At 41.5% G+C, this 14,084-nt stretch overlaps 1 protein-coding gene across 1 annotated transcript; it reads left to right on the top strand.

Moving 5' to 3' along the window:
- The first annotated feature begins 1,869 nt into the window (after positions 1-1,869).
- Positions 1,870-12,813, top strand: LOC122405559 (NF-kappa-B inhibitor zeta-like). Its single transcript, XM_043410427.1, has 9 exons — positions 1,870-2,179; positions 7,469-8,095; positions 9,181-9,339; positions 9,847-10,463; positions 10,597-10,749; positions 10,830-11,070; positions 11,140-11,266; positions 11,536-11,714; positions 12,340-12,813. The coding sequence occupies exons 2-9, from the start codon at positions 7,508-7,510 to the stop codon at positions 12,583-12,585; spliced, it is 2,310 nt and encodes a 769-aa protein (XP_043266362.1). The 5' UTR covers positions 1,870-2,179; positions 7,469-7,507; the 3' UTR covers positions 12,586-12,813.
- Positions 12,814-14,084: the final 1,271 nt, after the last annotated feature.

The raw sequence follows: 14,084 nt of genomic DNA, 5'->3' as shown, positions 1-14,084 counted from the left end.
GCGTGAATCTTGGGGATCGGGGGGCGTGTAGAAATTTTTATTGGCAGAAAATTGGATATTTTTTTTCTTGCGTACCAAAACAGATAAACTTTTATACGAAAGGAACGGTTAATATACTTTTTCTTGTCCATGTTTATACGACTGACAAAATGACGAACACGCAATAAAAATGCAGCATGGAATACGAGAATCTGAATCATCCATACTACTGTTTATGTTTCCTCGCAGCACACGTGTTTTTTATGAGAAATTTTTATCTTTTTTCACAAAAGTACTATCACGACCTTGTTTAGACTATTTTTCCATTGTACACACTTGAAAATGGTTCAAGCCAACTGTAATAAAATGTGGTCCGAATATGGTCGTGTTTAGACTCATTTTCATCGGTAGAAACTCCACAATCCATTGATATTACTCTCGTAAAGATTTAACGATTACAAAAATTTTTTATCGTATTAATATTTGTTCGCCAATATTTGGTATCGTTTCCAAGTTTAAAGTACAGTTGTTCTATCTCGTTCATTCCCGATATCCCTCTCACTCTCCTGATATTCGCTGCTCTCCTCAAACAGCCCATTTAAGTTCGAGCAGTTAGGAGAACGAGTTCTCTACCAACCTTCGATCCAATAACTAACGTTTACAATTTCTGGTCTTAAAACGAACGATTACATTACGTAATCTATGCGATGTGTCGAAAGCAAATATTTCCAAAACAAATATACTTGCTGTAAATAGAAACAGATAAAGTAAACAGTTATTACGCTTGTCAACGTAATAAAGATACATCCAAATGAGGTCGAATGTGTTAATGTATTTAAACGAAAACGTATGAATATCAATTATTGAACATAAAGAAACTTAGTATATTTTCTCTGTTACTGTGACATGCATTAAAGTCAATGTATCGTAGAAACAATGTTCTCTGTTATTCTATGATGTAATTCTTTTCATTCATTTTCTTTTAATAGAATCGTCCGACTTCGTTTCATGCATCGATTCCTTGGATTATTTTTTGCGTAACAGGTATTAGGTAAGGTCATGAAAAACCCAATACTTAAGAGATATTATTTTTTTTTTTCTTGCAACAATGGGAAACATCGCACACACGATTAATAAAGCATGCGACGTGGGATTCTGAACTCGTGTCTTATCTACTCGTATTTTTTCTCCTTTGACACGTTAAAGAGCGTTTGATATCAGCGTTTTTTTAACTTTATCGTAGCTTTCCTGTCTAAACAGTCTTCTGCCACTAGTAAGATGCATTATAAAGTGTTCTCAATAACACGAGGCGCCGGGTCATAGCTCTCGGATCGTAACGAGATATTTATCGCAAACGTACAGAGAAAAATTCCACCCTCAGCCACCTCGTTCATCTGATTTCAATTTTTCCAATCAAAATCAGATTCAATATCTTCTGAATCGAACCCGAGGAATTGTTGGGTTCGATCAGAAATACCATTGCGGTATCTCAGAAACATAAACACGGCAGATTTGTACGGAAAAAATAAACAGATTGCAAGTTTTGTGACAAATCTTTCGTCCCGCCCCGCGAGGCTATCGATAACCCCCGGTTTCGTCGACGATATCGTCCCTGGCGACGCTGCTCCCATCCTCGACCTGCTTCGCGTTCGGTTACCGGCGGCGGCACGCGACCACAACACTCTTCGCCCGTGTATCGTCGTTGCTCGAGATACACTTGCAATTAAGGCTCGAGAACACTGGAAAGAAGAGGCTGAAGTGGCGGACCGCGGCGGATTGAGATGGAGGAGCGGGAGGGGGCGTTGCGAGAGCCCGGCGAAGATTGAATTTCGCGACCAGCACGGTAAGGTAAAAAAACCAACGACGATTTTTTTCTCTTTTTTTATTACCGTGCACGGTCGCGAGTTCGCCGCGCGGCGATCGACTCCACGCGCGCCGCCGTATGCAAATGGCGGACATCGCGGAGGCGCCGACGTCATCGGGGGACCGCGCATGCGCAGCCACTATCGCTCGGTCTAACTGGAATCGTAATTGCCCGGCGGATCGAGTGAGCGACTAGTCGAGCGTGGTTCGATTTCTTGCGCGATCGATGGGTACGTCGGTTTCGGGACGAAAGATCGTGTTCGTGAAACACAACCACCACAGACTTCGAGTAGAGTGACGGACGTAAAGGCGGATCCGCGTTACTGTCTTCGAGGAGGTAAGCTTACGTTTCTATTTCTACATCGATGAATCAACCGGTGCCGAAATCCGTCGAACGTACCGCCGACCAATATGCGTTTCAGGCGTGTCGCGTGTAGCACGTTTGCGCGTTCGCGATGGCGCACGAACATCAGTGCGCGTGTGTACGAGCGAATGTACGCTGCTGTGCGATTCCATCGCTCACCCTACCCGTCAACTGCACCCGAAAACCGACACGTATCCTCCAATCAACGCTTTCACCGTGATGAACTTGTTTCGTGAACTTTCACCGTGCACCGGCGGGTCACTTGCACTCCGCCGTTCTCAGAAAACACGTTCTACCGGGTCGTATGGTACTATAGACACCATTCGCGATGATAAATTATTGGATCGGATGGAAAGTTTGAACGCTCTCAGTCTAGATAAATTCGACTGTATTGTTTTCATACAAAGTGATTTGTTTCGTTGGTATCCGTTACCAACTTCGTTCAATTTTTGTGGTATAATTTAGTAACGACAAAATGAGATGATATCCTCCATATTTTCTCATTTAAGTCCTGATGGAGCACGACGAGATATACACGATTTATTGCGAAACATTTGTTTTCCCGTTGCAGCTGTAAACTTCTGAATTAATCCAGTTTGGTGGCAAAAATTCGTGCCCCAATATACACAAAACATCAGCTTTTTCGGATGCAAATCTTTCCGTGGGATAAGTTCAAGTCATGTCTGAGTTACATCCTTTGTATGAAATATTTTTCATCGCATCTAACCACTCATTTCGAGAATGGTTGAGAGTTGATTCAACGATTTGTGGCGACTGTCGCCCGAGAAAATTATCTCCGTTAATTTGGTTCGCCCGAAACGCGGCGCGTCGTTTAAACCGAAACGATCGGAATTCGGAATTTTTGGAATCAGTATTTTTTTCGGCTCTCATAAATATATTCATTCGTAACCAATATGTAACAGTTTGAAAACAGTTATTTTCGGAACCGTTTCTACCACTGCCGAGAATACTGTCTCGAATGCACGGTCATTTAAACCGAGCGTACCGGACAAAAGCTTTCTTCTGGCTGTCCAATAATACACAAAGCATAACTAATTTCTGGCGGAAACAATGACGTCGTAACTGGTTACCGTACGATCGAAGAACGTGCATGGAACTAAAATAACCCTTATATTAAATGCGATTAAAGTATAATAAATGTGTTTGTATTTGAAAAGCTGCTGAATAAATATTAGGCATCCTCTGATTTCGCGCCTTGTGGCGCATACATGTTCATGAGACCGAATAATATACCGAATAAACACATAACAAACACTACTTTTCCTCAAACATTTCCATGTTTGTATTTCCATAAGAGTGGCAACTTAACACATATTTATAGCAGCATGGAAACCCTACACCATGAACTTCTATTCGCCTTTTTCGGTCGTTACCAACGTTTATACCAATTTGACTATTTTGGTTTTCCTTTCTTGCGTAACAAGTATTGGTTAGGCAGTTCAGGAGAATTTCTCCGAGAGGCAACGACATCAAATGATTCCGTGTGTTATGGTCCATGCATGTGTGGTGGAATAGACGAGACTCGTTCGAGGCGAGAGGTGAAGCGCCTAGAGGCATTCTTAATTTGAATAAAGTGGAACAACACACAACCCTTGAGGGGAGTTTTAATTTGAACCAGAGTTCTTCACCTAACCCTCAAAGGCAATTTTTGTTTTAACCTAGCGTGATCTACAAAAAATCTTCATTCGAACCGAGGTTCTCCAGTGGCATTTCAATTTTTAATATAAACTTAGCAGACAGCTCTAATAGGCCCTGCCTTAGACGCTGGGACATTTATTGATCAGTCCAGGAGGGTAAATATGTATAGGAATCGACGGTCGGTCGAGTGCTTGCGAGAGAGAAAAGTTGAGTGTAGCCCTCTACTGACGAGCGCGAGAGGTGTCGTTACGCTATTAACAAAGAGACCTTACCTTCTAACAGTCGCAAGTACAGTAGTAAAATAGCACTATATGTCAACTTTAAAAATATCTCGAAAACGAAGGCCTGCTATCGTTTCAGAAGCAATTTCCACGACTGTAAGATCCCATTGTAAGTGCATTCCAGTCTTTTTGGCTTAACATATTCTCCCATAGTCTCCATTTGAGATTTGTATCAAATGTATTCTCCTTGAATGCATTCTTCCTCGGCACCTATCGCAGCTTAGATCCGTTACTCGTATTAGCATCCACTTGCTTTCGTTCGCCGTGGCTGTTTAGCCCGTAGACCGCTTTAGAAACTTCCTCCTCGGCTGCCAAACGCTAATGGCTGATGGCTAAACGCGCGAAGATGAAGAGGCAACGACGCGTGAACCAGACTATCATCTTCCGAGCGAGTGTCGGCGACAGGTGTAGCTTTCGGTTCTCTGTCGGCCAGCGAATTAAAGTCGAACCGTGCAACCGGTTGCAAACGAAATGATTGATAGCGCGCGTGACGCGCGCCGTTGCCTCATCCCGCCGCTCTCCGTGGTGCAGCAAACGGGACGGTCGGGTCAAAACAATTAATGCACTTCGAACGGGGCGATTACGTGAACAACAGGAGGTTTCTCCGAATGCTTTCAGCGAGGTTATCAGAAGTTGGAAACGTTGACAACAGCTGTGAACGCCTAACGGATTACGCGTAGAGAAACAGGAACACAGTTACACATTGCCCGGGCGTTATACAAGCTCTCTCCCCTATCATCAGCGCGTCCTTCGACTTTGCGATAATTCGCTACTGCGGTATCACGACGCTGTCTCCGCAATTTAGAGTAATCGAATAGTAAACGCTTTCCTTCGGGGATATTACTGTACGATTTAACGAAGGGAATTTACTTGAGGAAAATGAATTGAACGTACATATAAAGATTATTATTACATAACCGAATTTGACACACGCAAACTTTTTACAGAAATTAATACTTGGCAACGCAAATTAGAATCACGTCTGGCTTTCATGATCACTCTTTTTATACTTCTTGTCTCGCTGTGCCTGGTTACTCATTCCTTTATGAACACTTTCAACCCTTTTGCACATTTCTACCTTTTGCACATTCATAAAACTATAGCGCGGTACAAATAGTCAATAGAAATCTCCTACATTGTTGTGACCAGAATAGAGAAGAATCGTATGGGAACGTCTAGTCTTTTTCATTGTAATATTTGTATTTACAAGTGACGATTGTAATACGTTCGTGATGAAAATGTAAATAACATCTGTTCCTACTAATACATAGATCATCGACTCTTCACGACACACTTGTAGCAGTTTAAAGTCACCGTTTGTCTCGAACACATAAGTTTTTATCTCAAAGAGGATAGAACATCCTTCAAAATATTATAATATCCGTTTAATTGTTTTAAATCAAACGCAACGGCTTTTGTTTCGTTTCTCTGTTTAAAATATTGCACGAAACGATTTAAACGGAAACTCTGTTTGCAACATTTATCGAGGCTAGTCACGTCAATAGGCGTACAATCGCGCAATTTACAGTCGGATCTCGATACATCGATGTTGCAAAGAAATAAAAACAATTCCATTTGCACAACTCGCTTGCAAGTTCCAATGCAGTTGCAACTATAAGTTTGTTACAATTAAGCTCGTTACTTGCTTTTTTTGGTTGTTTTTCAACAAATTAATGCAACACGTGTATAGAGGTGACCGATGCTTTCTTATTGGCGTATGATTGCAAAATGAACTGTATATACAGTTAATACACTGTATAAGACGAAAATCAAGAATACCAATTTGTTTATGGAGGCTTCGTTGAAAAGTTATTAACAATTAAATTCAAAAATTTCAAATCGCTCTGGAAAAATTATTTTCGGCTGTGGGGGTCAATTACAATCATTTTTGGTCATTATACACACCCTCGAAATCCTACCCACTTTCGAGAAAAAAATTCGAGTTACTGAAACTTTTAGACGAAATTAAAAAATTTCAAATCATACTAAAAAAATTATATTTAGTTACAGGGGTCAATTACAAGCATTTCTGGTGAATAGTCATACCCTCGAAATCCTACCCGCTTTGTAGAAAAAAATTCAAGTAGCTGTGAAATTTTTCGACGGAAAAAAAAATTTCAAATCGTTCTAGAAAAATTATTTTCGGTTGCGGGGGTCAATTACAATCATTTTTGGTGAATAGACATATCCCTGAAATCCTGCGCATTTTCGAGAAAAAAATTCAATTCGGGCGGAACTTTAAACGTTAATAACTTTTTAACAAAGCCTCCATCAAGAAATTGGCATTCTTGATTTTCGTCTTATTTTGGCCTCTAGAATCCCCCATTAAAATTTCCCCCAGGGTTTTTCACCTTATATATGTAGAGAATAATTTATTGTAATATTTTTGTATGCGTTAGAAGGTCGTAATGCAGGTCGTAAATTCGCTGACCAAATCCATCGATGAACTCATAGAGTAAACAAATAAGCTTGTAAGGTGTCCCTGTAGAAAATATTTCCACTCCGAAGATATAAAAAAAAATACTGTGCGAACAGCGTAATAAAAATAAAACTAAAAAAAATTATAATACCAAGAGTCGGTTAAAGAGAACGATAGGCTTGTAAAAGAACTTATTTCACTACGGTACAAGTTGCACGAACTCGTTCAGGGGCCAAAGTTTATCCAATCTATGGTAGTTTTCTAATTCAAAGCATCGCATTAACCCGTTTGCATGAAGAAGCGGAATTTTCCGCGCGCGGCATCTAGGCCATATCATTAGGCACGGAATAATCCCCATGTTACCTGTATCAGCAAATACGAAGCGATTCTCAAGCAGCGTAGGGGGAAAAAAAGACGAATTTGTTGATAAAGACCGATCGTCTATCTTGTGTCGAAGCACGTTTATTAGGTCACTGACGCAAACAAACTTATAACACTATTTTCTTTAGAAATATTTAAAACTTTGTTTCTTGATTCGACTTTATCTCTAATCGTTTCATAGTAAAGTCAGGTAAGTCGTAGCCAATTTTGAAATTACACGGTTCGATTCTATACGTAGTTAAAAGATACGATATATGGAATTATTCCATATTCCAACATTTAAACGACATTATACATACAATAATTGTATTGATTTTGTTCAACCAGTTTAGCCAGTGTCTGGACTTCTTTAACGGTTCTTTGTATTTAAAAAGCGTATCACTAGTGTTGTACGCACTGCGTCCTATAACATACGCAATTAACGAGATTTTTAGGGTGTATAAACCCGTAAATAACTAAATAAAATTATTACAAGGTTGTGATTAAGATAAATGATAGATTGTGGTAACTTTCTTCCCACAGGTGAATTCGTACAAGACGGTATAAGGTCGACAGGTGTCGATGGTGGAGGACGACGCGCCCTCCAGCAAGGGCCATCGTGAGGATTCGTCGAAAATGGCGAAGTCCACCTCGATACATCTCCCTCGCCTCGAGAAGAAAGCCATGCCCGTATACGCGTCGAACGATCCGCTCGTCGTTCGCCTTTCGAACGATTTCGAGGGTATAATCGAGCAGATCGGGAGCCTTCGACTCACGCACGATCGAGAAACTGGTAAATGCGAGCCCGTGGTCGATCGAGAGACGCGTGAAACGACCGATCGACCGAATTTCGATGGACCCGCGATCTCGATCTCGAGCGAGGACGACAGCGAGGACGAGGACAAGGACGAAGACGACAGCGGCCATTGCGGTCGTCTCGTCGAACGGGGACCGATGAAACCACAATTCATTTCGACCCCACGCAATCAACCCTATTTGCCACCCGACGGACTGGTCCATTCTTGGAAAACGAACCAAGTCTCTGTGAGCGACTACACGTTGTACAACAACAACAAGGAATTGATCTCGCGTCTCGATCAGCTGCAAAACGCCACGAGGAACGTAATAAACTCTTGGAACGGAAGGGATCGACACGCGTCGGAGACAGACGTAAGTTTTGATGATTAATATACGCTGTCGTGTTGGTTATAAAACATTGCAAAACTTGGCTAACATTTCTTGCTTATGGAATTTCGTTGGATAATAATATCCTGAATATCCTGTAAATGTACAATAAGGTTTTCCAATAGGAGCGTTAGAACTTCCAGGTGCCGTAGCCGCCATATTTGTTATTCGCTTGGAGGTCTTTAACTCAAGAATCGAAGCCTTGGCGATAACAAAATTGTCAAATTTGGGAAGATAACGATCCTCAGTCAATAGTCGAGTGACAAAAGTTACTGTGTGGTGTGGTTTTTGGACTGGTGAAGTCATGAACCTTTATTTCTTTCAAAACGAGGAGACTATAACTGTTACTAGTAAACATTGCTATCAATGGCTTCATCTTTCCTTTGTCGTCAATTGCGCGAATCTGATTTATCTGAGATGTGGTTTCTACAAGACGGTCTCATATGCCATTCTTCCGCTGAAATTGTTATTTCATAGAGATCGAAGTTCAACGATAAGATTACTTCGAGAAATGCAGCTTTCGATTGATCGCCAATATCTTGGGAATTGGCAACATCAGATTTTTATCCTACCGGAATGCGTTAAGTTTCATTCCAACAAACATAAACTGTTTACGGTCTGAAAACAAATCTCGTTCGATGTTTATTGATGAGATACAATCTAATTTATGTGATAGAGTCATACGAAGTTGAAAGTTTACTGTGTAAATTTTACGTACATATTTCATGTATTATATCATCGAACGTGAATCAAAATAAATCATCATCGATTATCTTCTGTGGGTTTCATTTTATTTCGAAGTATTATCGCTCTTATCGAAAGACCTCGTCATCTTTTAAAAATTTCTCAGATCCCAAATGCTCATTGTTTTAACAATAGGAAAAAAAAGTTCCATTTACATTTTACTGACCTACTTCTATAAATAACAGTTTGGCTAGCAACATTGCAATCACATTAAAACCACAATGACGCAAAGTGGTAAGAAGATGAAATCAGACTTTGAAAATACAGATATAGTACGCTATACAGAGTTTTCGTATCTTGGTTATTCATCGGAACGTGTGTTTCAGCTTGCAAGTCTGAGAGATCCAAGCGAGGATACGTTGTTAATGATCATCAACCGCGGCGCTTTCCAACCAGCGCAGAACGACTCGGAGGACAATTTCAATTTACCAGAACCGCCAACGGAATGGCAGATTTCTCCTTGCAACCCAATCGGTTCTCCACAGGTAACAAATCTTACAGCTAATTCGATTGTTTGGATGGAACATCGTCTTCGTATATCGCCTGACGTTTTATTTTATCCTCGTATGCCTGTATGTGTGGACATTAGTGACCCAAAGTTAGTGGTACCAATGGAGTTAGGGAGTGTGGCGTCACCTCTCATGCTCGCCACCAGAGGCGTCGTGCTCTCACAAGCGCTCGACCGACCACTCCTCAACCGACTTCCCAATATTCAGTCATCTAAGACAGAGCCTACTAGAAAGCCTTACTTGATGAGTCCACTAGCAGACCCGGATTGAAACGCTCTTCCCTTCTTCCTTTTCCTTCTCTACCCTCCTACGATTTTTCTCAAAGAGATTTTGTGAAATCCAAGAACAACAAATGTGAAAATTAGTCGAGTACCGCGTTACCTTTAATTTTGGGTCATTCTATATATTCTTACCCGTTGTTACCAAAGGGTTCCTTCTCACCCCTTTCACCTGGCCACCGTCTAATTAATTCCGAATTAACAGGTGCACACGGCAAATTACAGACCGCCACAGGTTCCATCCGATTCATCGAACTGCTCGTCATCTTTACATTCCTTCTCTCCTTCGTCGAACCAATCGTACAGCGACACACCGAGTCCAGACAATCAAGTGAACGAACAGTTGGGCGAAGATCTGAGGAGCTTGACCTGGAACGGCGACCATCTCAAATCGCTCATACATAGTGAGACAAATAACACAACAAATACAGTCGACACGATCGACGAGTGGCAGTTGATCGAGGAATTCCTGAGAGACTTGGAGAAAGAGGAGCCCGAGGAGAAGGAAACGCAAGAAGAAAGCAATGCGTCGAAATCTAGTAACGTCTTGTACCCGATGCAAAGAAATATTCCGCAACCGGACGCACCTCAAACGAGCAATCCACTCGAGAAGAAGGAAACACGAGAAGAAAGCAATGCGCCGAGATCTAATAACGTCTTGTACCCGATGCAAAGAAATATTCCTCAACCGGACGCACCTCAAACGAGCAATCCACCATTCGCTGGTCATCATCATCCTTCATCGATCATGGGCGCTAATATCGTTTCTCCATTCGAACGGCCACAGAGGGAACGGAAACCCTCGAGTCCTCAGCTACGACAGTAAGTCCCGATTTATCGAAACCTCAACGATTGCAAACCGTCATAGTAATCGATTCGTATTCTCAAACCAGTTCTATTTTATAGACATTGTTTCCAAGCCTTTAACAAAATAACAATTCGTTGATTATCGCAGCATACTGCCCTGGCCATCGTTGAACCTGCCATCTACAAACGCGAGCGAGAGGTTAAAAGAAGAGTTGGACCCAAAGGCGGTGGAGAGGGCCATGAGCTGTTTGTTGAAACGATCGGTGTCGGAACTGGCCAAGCAGGACGAAGATGGAGACACGTAAGAACGTTCGTGATCGCGAACAAACCACCGTGAAACTAGCTTTCTATTCCGCGGATTTATTTCACGCTTCCCAACAGCATGCTGATGTGTTTGGTGGGCCATCCGGAGGAACTGGCGCAGAAGAGGGCTTACTTGGTGCCGCTCGTTGAACGGTTGAGCATGTCCCCGGGGGCTCTGACGGTTATGAACAATCGCGGCGAGGACGCTCTGTATTTAGCCGCTCTGAATTGCCCGGAATTTTCTTACGTTACCGGATACCTAGCCGCGACGATGTTACAGAAAGGGATCGACATCAGTCAAAGACTGTATCACATACGTGTAAGCTTGTCAAGCATTCTACCCACTTCGTCCCTCAGACTGTTTAATTCGCTGACTGACTATTCGCAGGGCAACTCGCTGATACACGCGGCCGCGGAGCAAGGGGACTCCCACGGCGAAATACTCGCGGAATTATTAGCTTTAAAAACAGTCCAAGGGCATGCAGTCTTCGACCTGTCGAGGCGCAATTACGACGGTTTGTCTTGATAGTTTCTGATAAGGGTGTGCGGGTAGATCGATAGATCTCAGGCAGAATAGTGGTCCAGAAACCATTCCGAGTTTCGCGCTACCCGCATGTATCCATACTTGGTTCAACGATAATTGGCAGTAAATATAAACAAACGAGGCAAATCGAGGCAGTCGACAAATAGAGACAGATGCTGCCTTTTGTCATTGAACGAAGTACAGTTTCCGAGTATCGGTTCGCGATAGAACTAATTTCGATTTTCCCGCTGATTTTCATAGGGAAGACCGCACTTCACGTCGCGGTGCGATCTCACAATCCTGCTAAAGGAGTCATATGCGTGGCAACTGTGAAATTGCTGTTGAAGCACGGTGCCGATCCTAAAATAACGGAGACGAAATGCGGGGACACCGCGCTGCACATGGCCGTATCCTTGAACTGCGATCCTGTTCTCGTAACGGTAATTCCACGAGTCGCTTACCTTGGTTCTAGAACCGAATTTACACCTCCTCGCTTTGAATAATCATCCATAGTCAAGATTACAAACTGCATCCGCGTTTCAACCTGAGAAAGCAATTGGCGAATTTAGACTTTGCACTTTATAGTGAACGTGACGAATAAAAGCTGAAATACTTACACCATTCAATGATCGAATTCGTTTCAGTAGCTTTCGAAATGGCAGGGAGTATTGACATTCGATTAAGAATCCTTGCAGCAATAAAAGATGTCCTTTTTGGGTAAAAAGGACATAGAGTCATGAGCAAAGCAAAAATAAAAACCATTCGTACTCGCCATTTTTTTTAACGCAGACTGAAAGCAAGTATAGTATTTCTACACAAAGTCTAGGAAAAGCAAAATATTTAAATATCACCATTTATTGAGAAGAGAAACTTTAATTAGCACTATCAGTACCATTACCAAAATCCTTAACAATTTCAAACTTTACTGTATATTTATAGATGGTTAAATAATAATCATAATCCTTAAATAAAATAAAAATGATTTAAATCTTGTATGGATGAGCATCCTGAGTCTAAATTCAACTTAATCTCATTAGAGCCCCTAATTCGTTGATTCGCTTACAGGTATTGTTGGATACGCACGATACCGATCTGGTGAACATGACCAACTATAATCACAACACGGCGCTGCACCAGGCGGCGACCGTTTCGAACAGCTTTTCTCTGGAGAAGCAAAGAGATATCTTCTGGCAGTTGGTTTACGCCGGGGGTTATACGAACGTGCTAAATCGGGAAGGAAAGACACCGTTGGCTCTCGTCTCGCCGGAGAGGAAAGATGCGATACGAAAAATTGTTTACAAGAGGTCGTGAAACGAAGGGAATTCTACGACGCCACGGTATACTCGTCCAAAGATGAACACGAACGCTTACGAAGTCATTCTTAACGTAACCGCGCCTACTCTACGTACAATGAGGCTAGCTACTCGTATACCATCCTATCGACGTTTTGTGATCAGCCCCAAAAAGGTCGTGTTCTTTTTTTAATCGCAGAACGATTGATATGTACATGACTGTTTCAAAAATGTACGGAGAAGGAACGAACACGAGAAACTGAAACTCAGCTCGTAGAGATATCGTTTTGCATGCACGGTTAACTTTCATATGATTTCGAACCTTAACAGTGCAAAGTTGCGTGCGACGGATGGCAAATTTCTTTGTAGAACCGATCTCGAACATTGTTTGACAAAGAAAAAGAATGGTTATAACAGGAGGAGAGTAGATGGATATAGCCAAGTGACATAAAACAGACTCAGATAAGGGCTCGGATCACGGTCAGGGTTGCAGTAAGAAATCTTTCACCCAGTGTCAATGTATCTACTTATACAACAGATAGGGAGACCAGAGAAGGTAATTAATGTTTTATAATAATAAAACAAGACTAAAGTAAGTTCTTAATAACATTAGTCAACCTACCTCATACTGTAACTCTACCTAACCTAACTACGGTTGACTTTGTAATCAGATTCAGTAAACTTTAATTATGTGATCAGTTAAAACAAGTGTACATTTTATCAGACATCAAAACTTTCATAATAATAAACTAAAACACTGGTCTAGTCTAAAAATGGTACCAATACATTCTTTGGATTCTATATCACACTACTTTTAATTGACTTAATACACACAATGACTGGTTTCATTGAACTTAAGATGCAGAGTGGAAGGAATTGTAAGGGTTGAATCGTGGGAAGTTAACCATGCATTACTGCAACACGATGGAACAAATGTAGCAATCTCACAAAAAATGTTGGATGCATCTTTTTGTAATGTTATACTATAAGAGGCTGTTCATCAAAAGACGAGCAGATTAAAGACTAAACACGTTGCCTGCCATGGTGGTCACTTATGATGGCCAGCACTTTAATTAGGAATAATATAAAATAACTGGTATATTACTGAATTATCGAATATTTCTATTTTTTATAATTTGTACAAACGTCGAAGACGTCTCTAAATGTGGAAGACTGGCAGTCAATGTGTTAAGCAGAGTGCTATGTTTGTTCGACTATACATAGAGATACTCACGCTCTCTCGCGCGTGTACAATATTACAAATACACATGGTACAAACGTTGCCTTTATTTTCAATAATGGAGCCTTGATTATTCGCACAATGATTACCTGTTCGCCGTACCGAAAGTAGAGTTATAATTTTAAAAACTCTCGGGCGAGACGAGAAGAAATGAATCACCGAATGGACGGGGAACGGAGTCTACGGAGGATAAAAACCCGCCAAAAGCAATGGCAAACCTCTTTGTGTTTCTATGACATAGCAGTTCCGGTGTATTCACGCCATGGTTTTCCAGCGTG

The sequence above is a fragment of the Colletes gigas genome, unplaced genomic scaffold, assembly GCF_013123115.1.
Source record: "Colletes gigas isolate AHSC1104 unplaced genomic scaffold, ASM1312311v1 Colletes_gigas_Sc00004, whole genome shotgun sequence".
NCBI classification, from domain to species: Eukaryota; Metazoa; Arthropoda; class Insecta; order Hymenoptera; family Colletidae; genus Colletes; species Colletes gigas.
The sequence above is the reverse complement of the archived record's forward strand: the minus strand, read 5'-3'. Positions and strand labels throughout refer to the sequence as shown.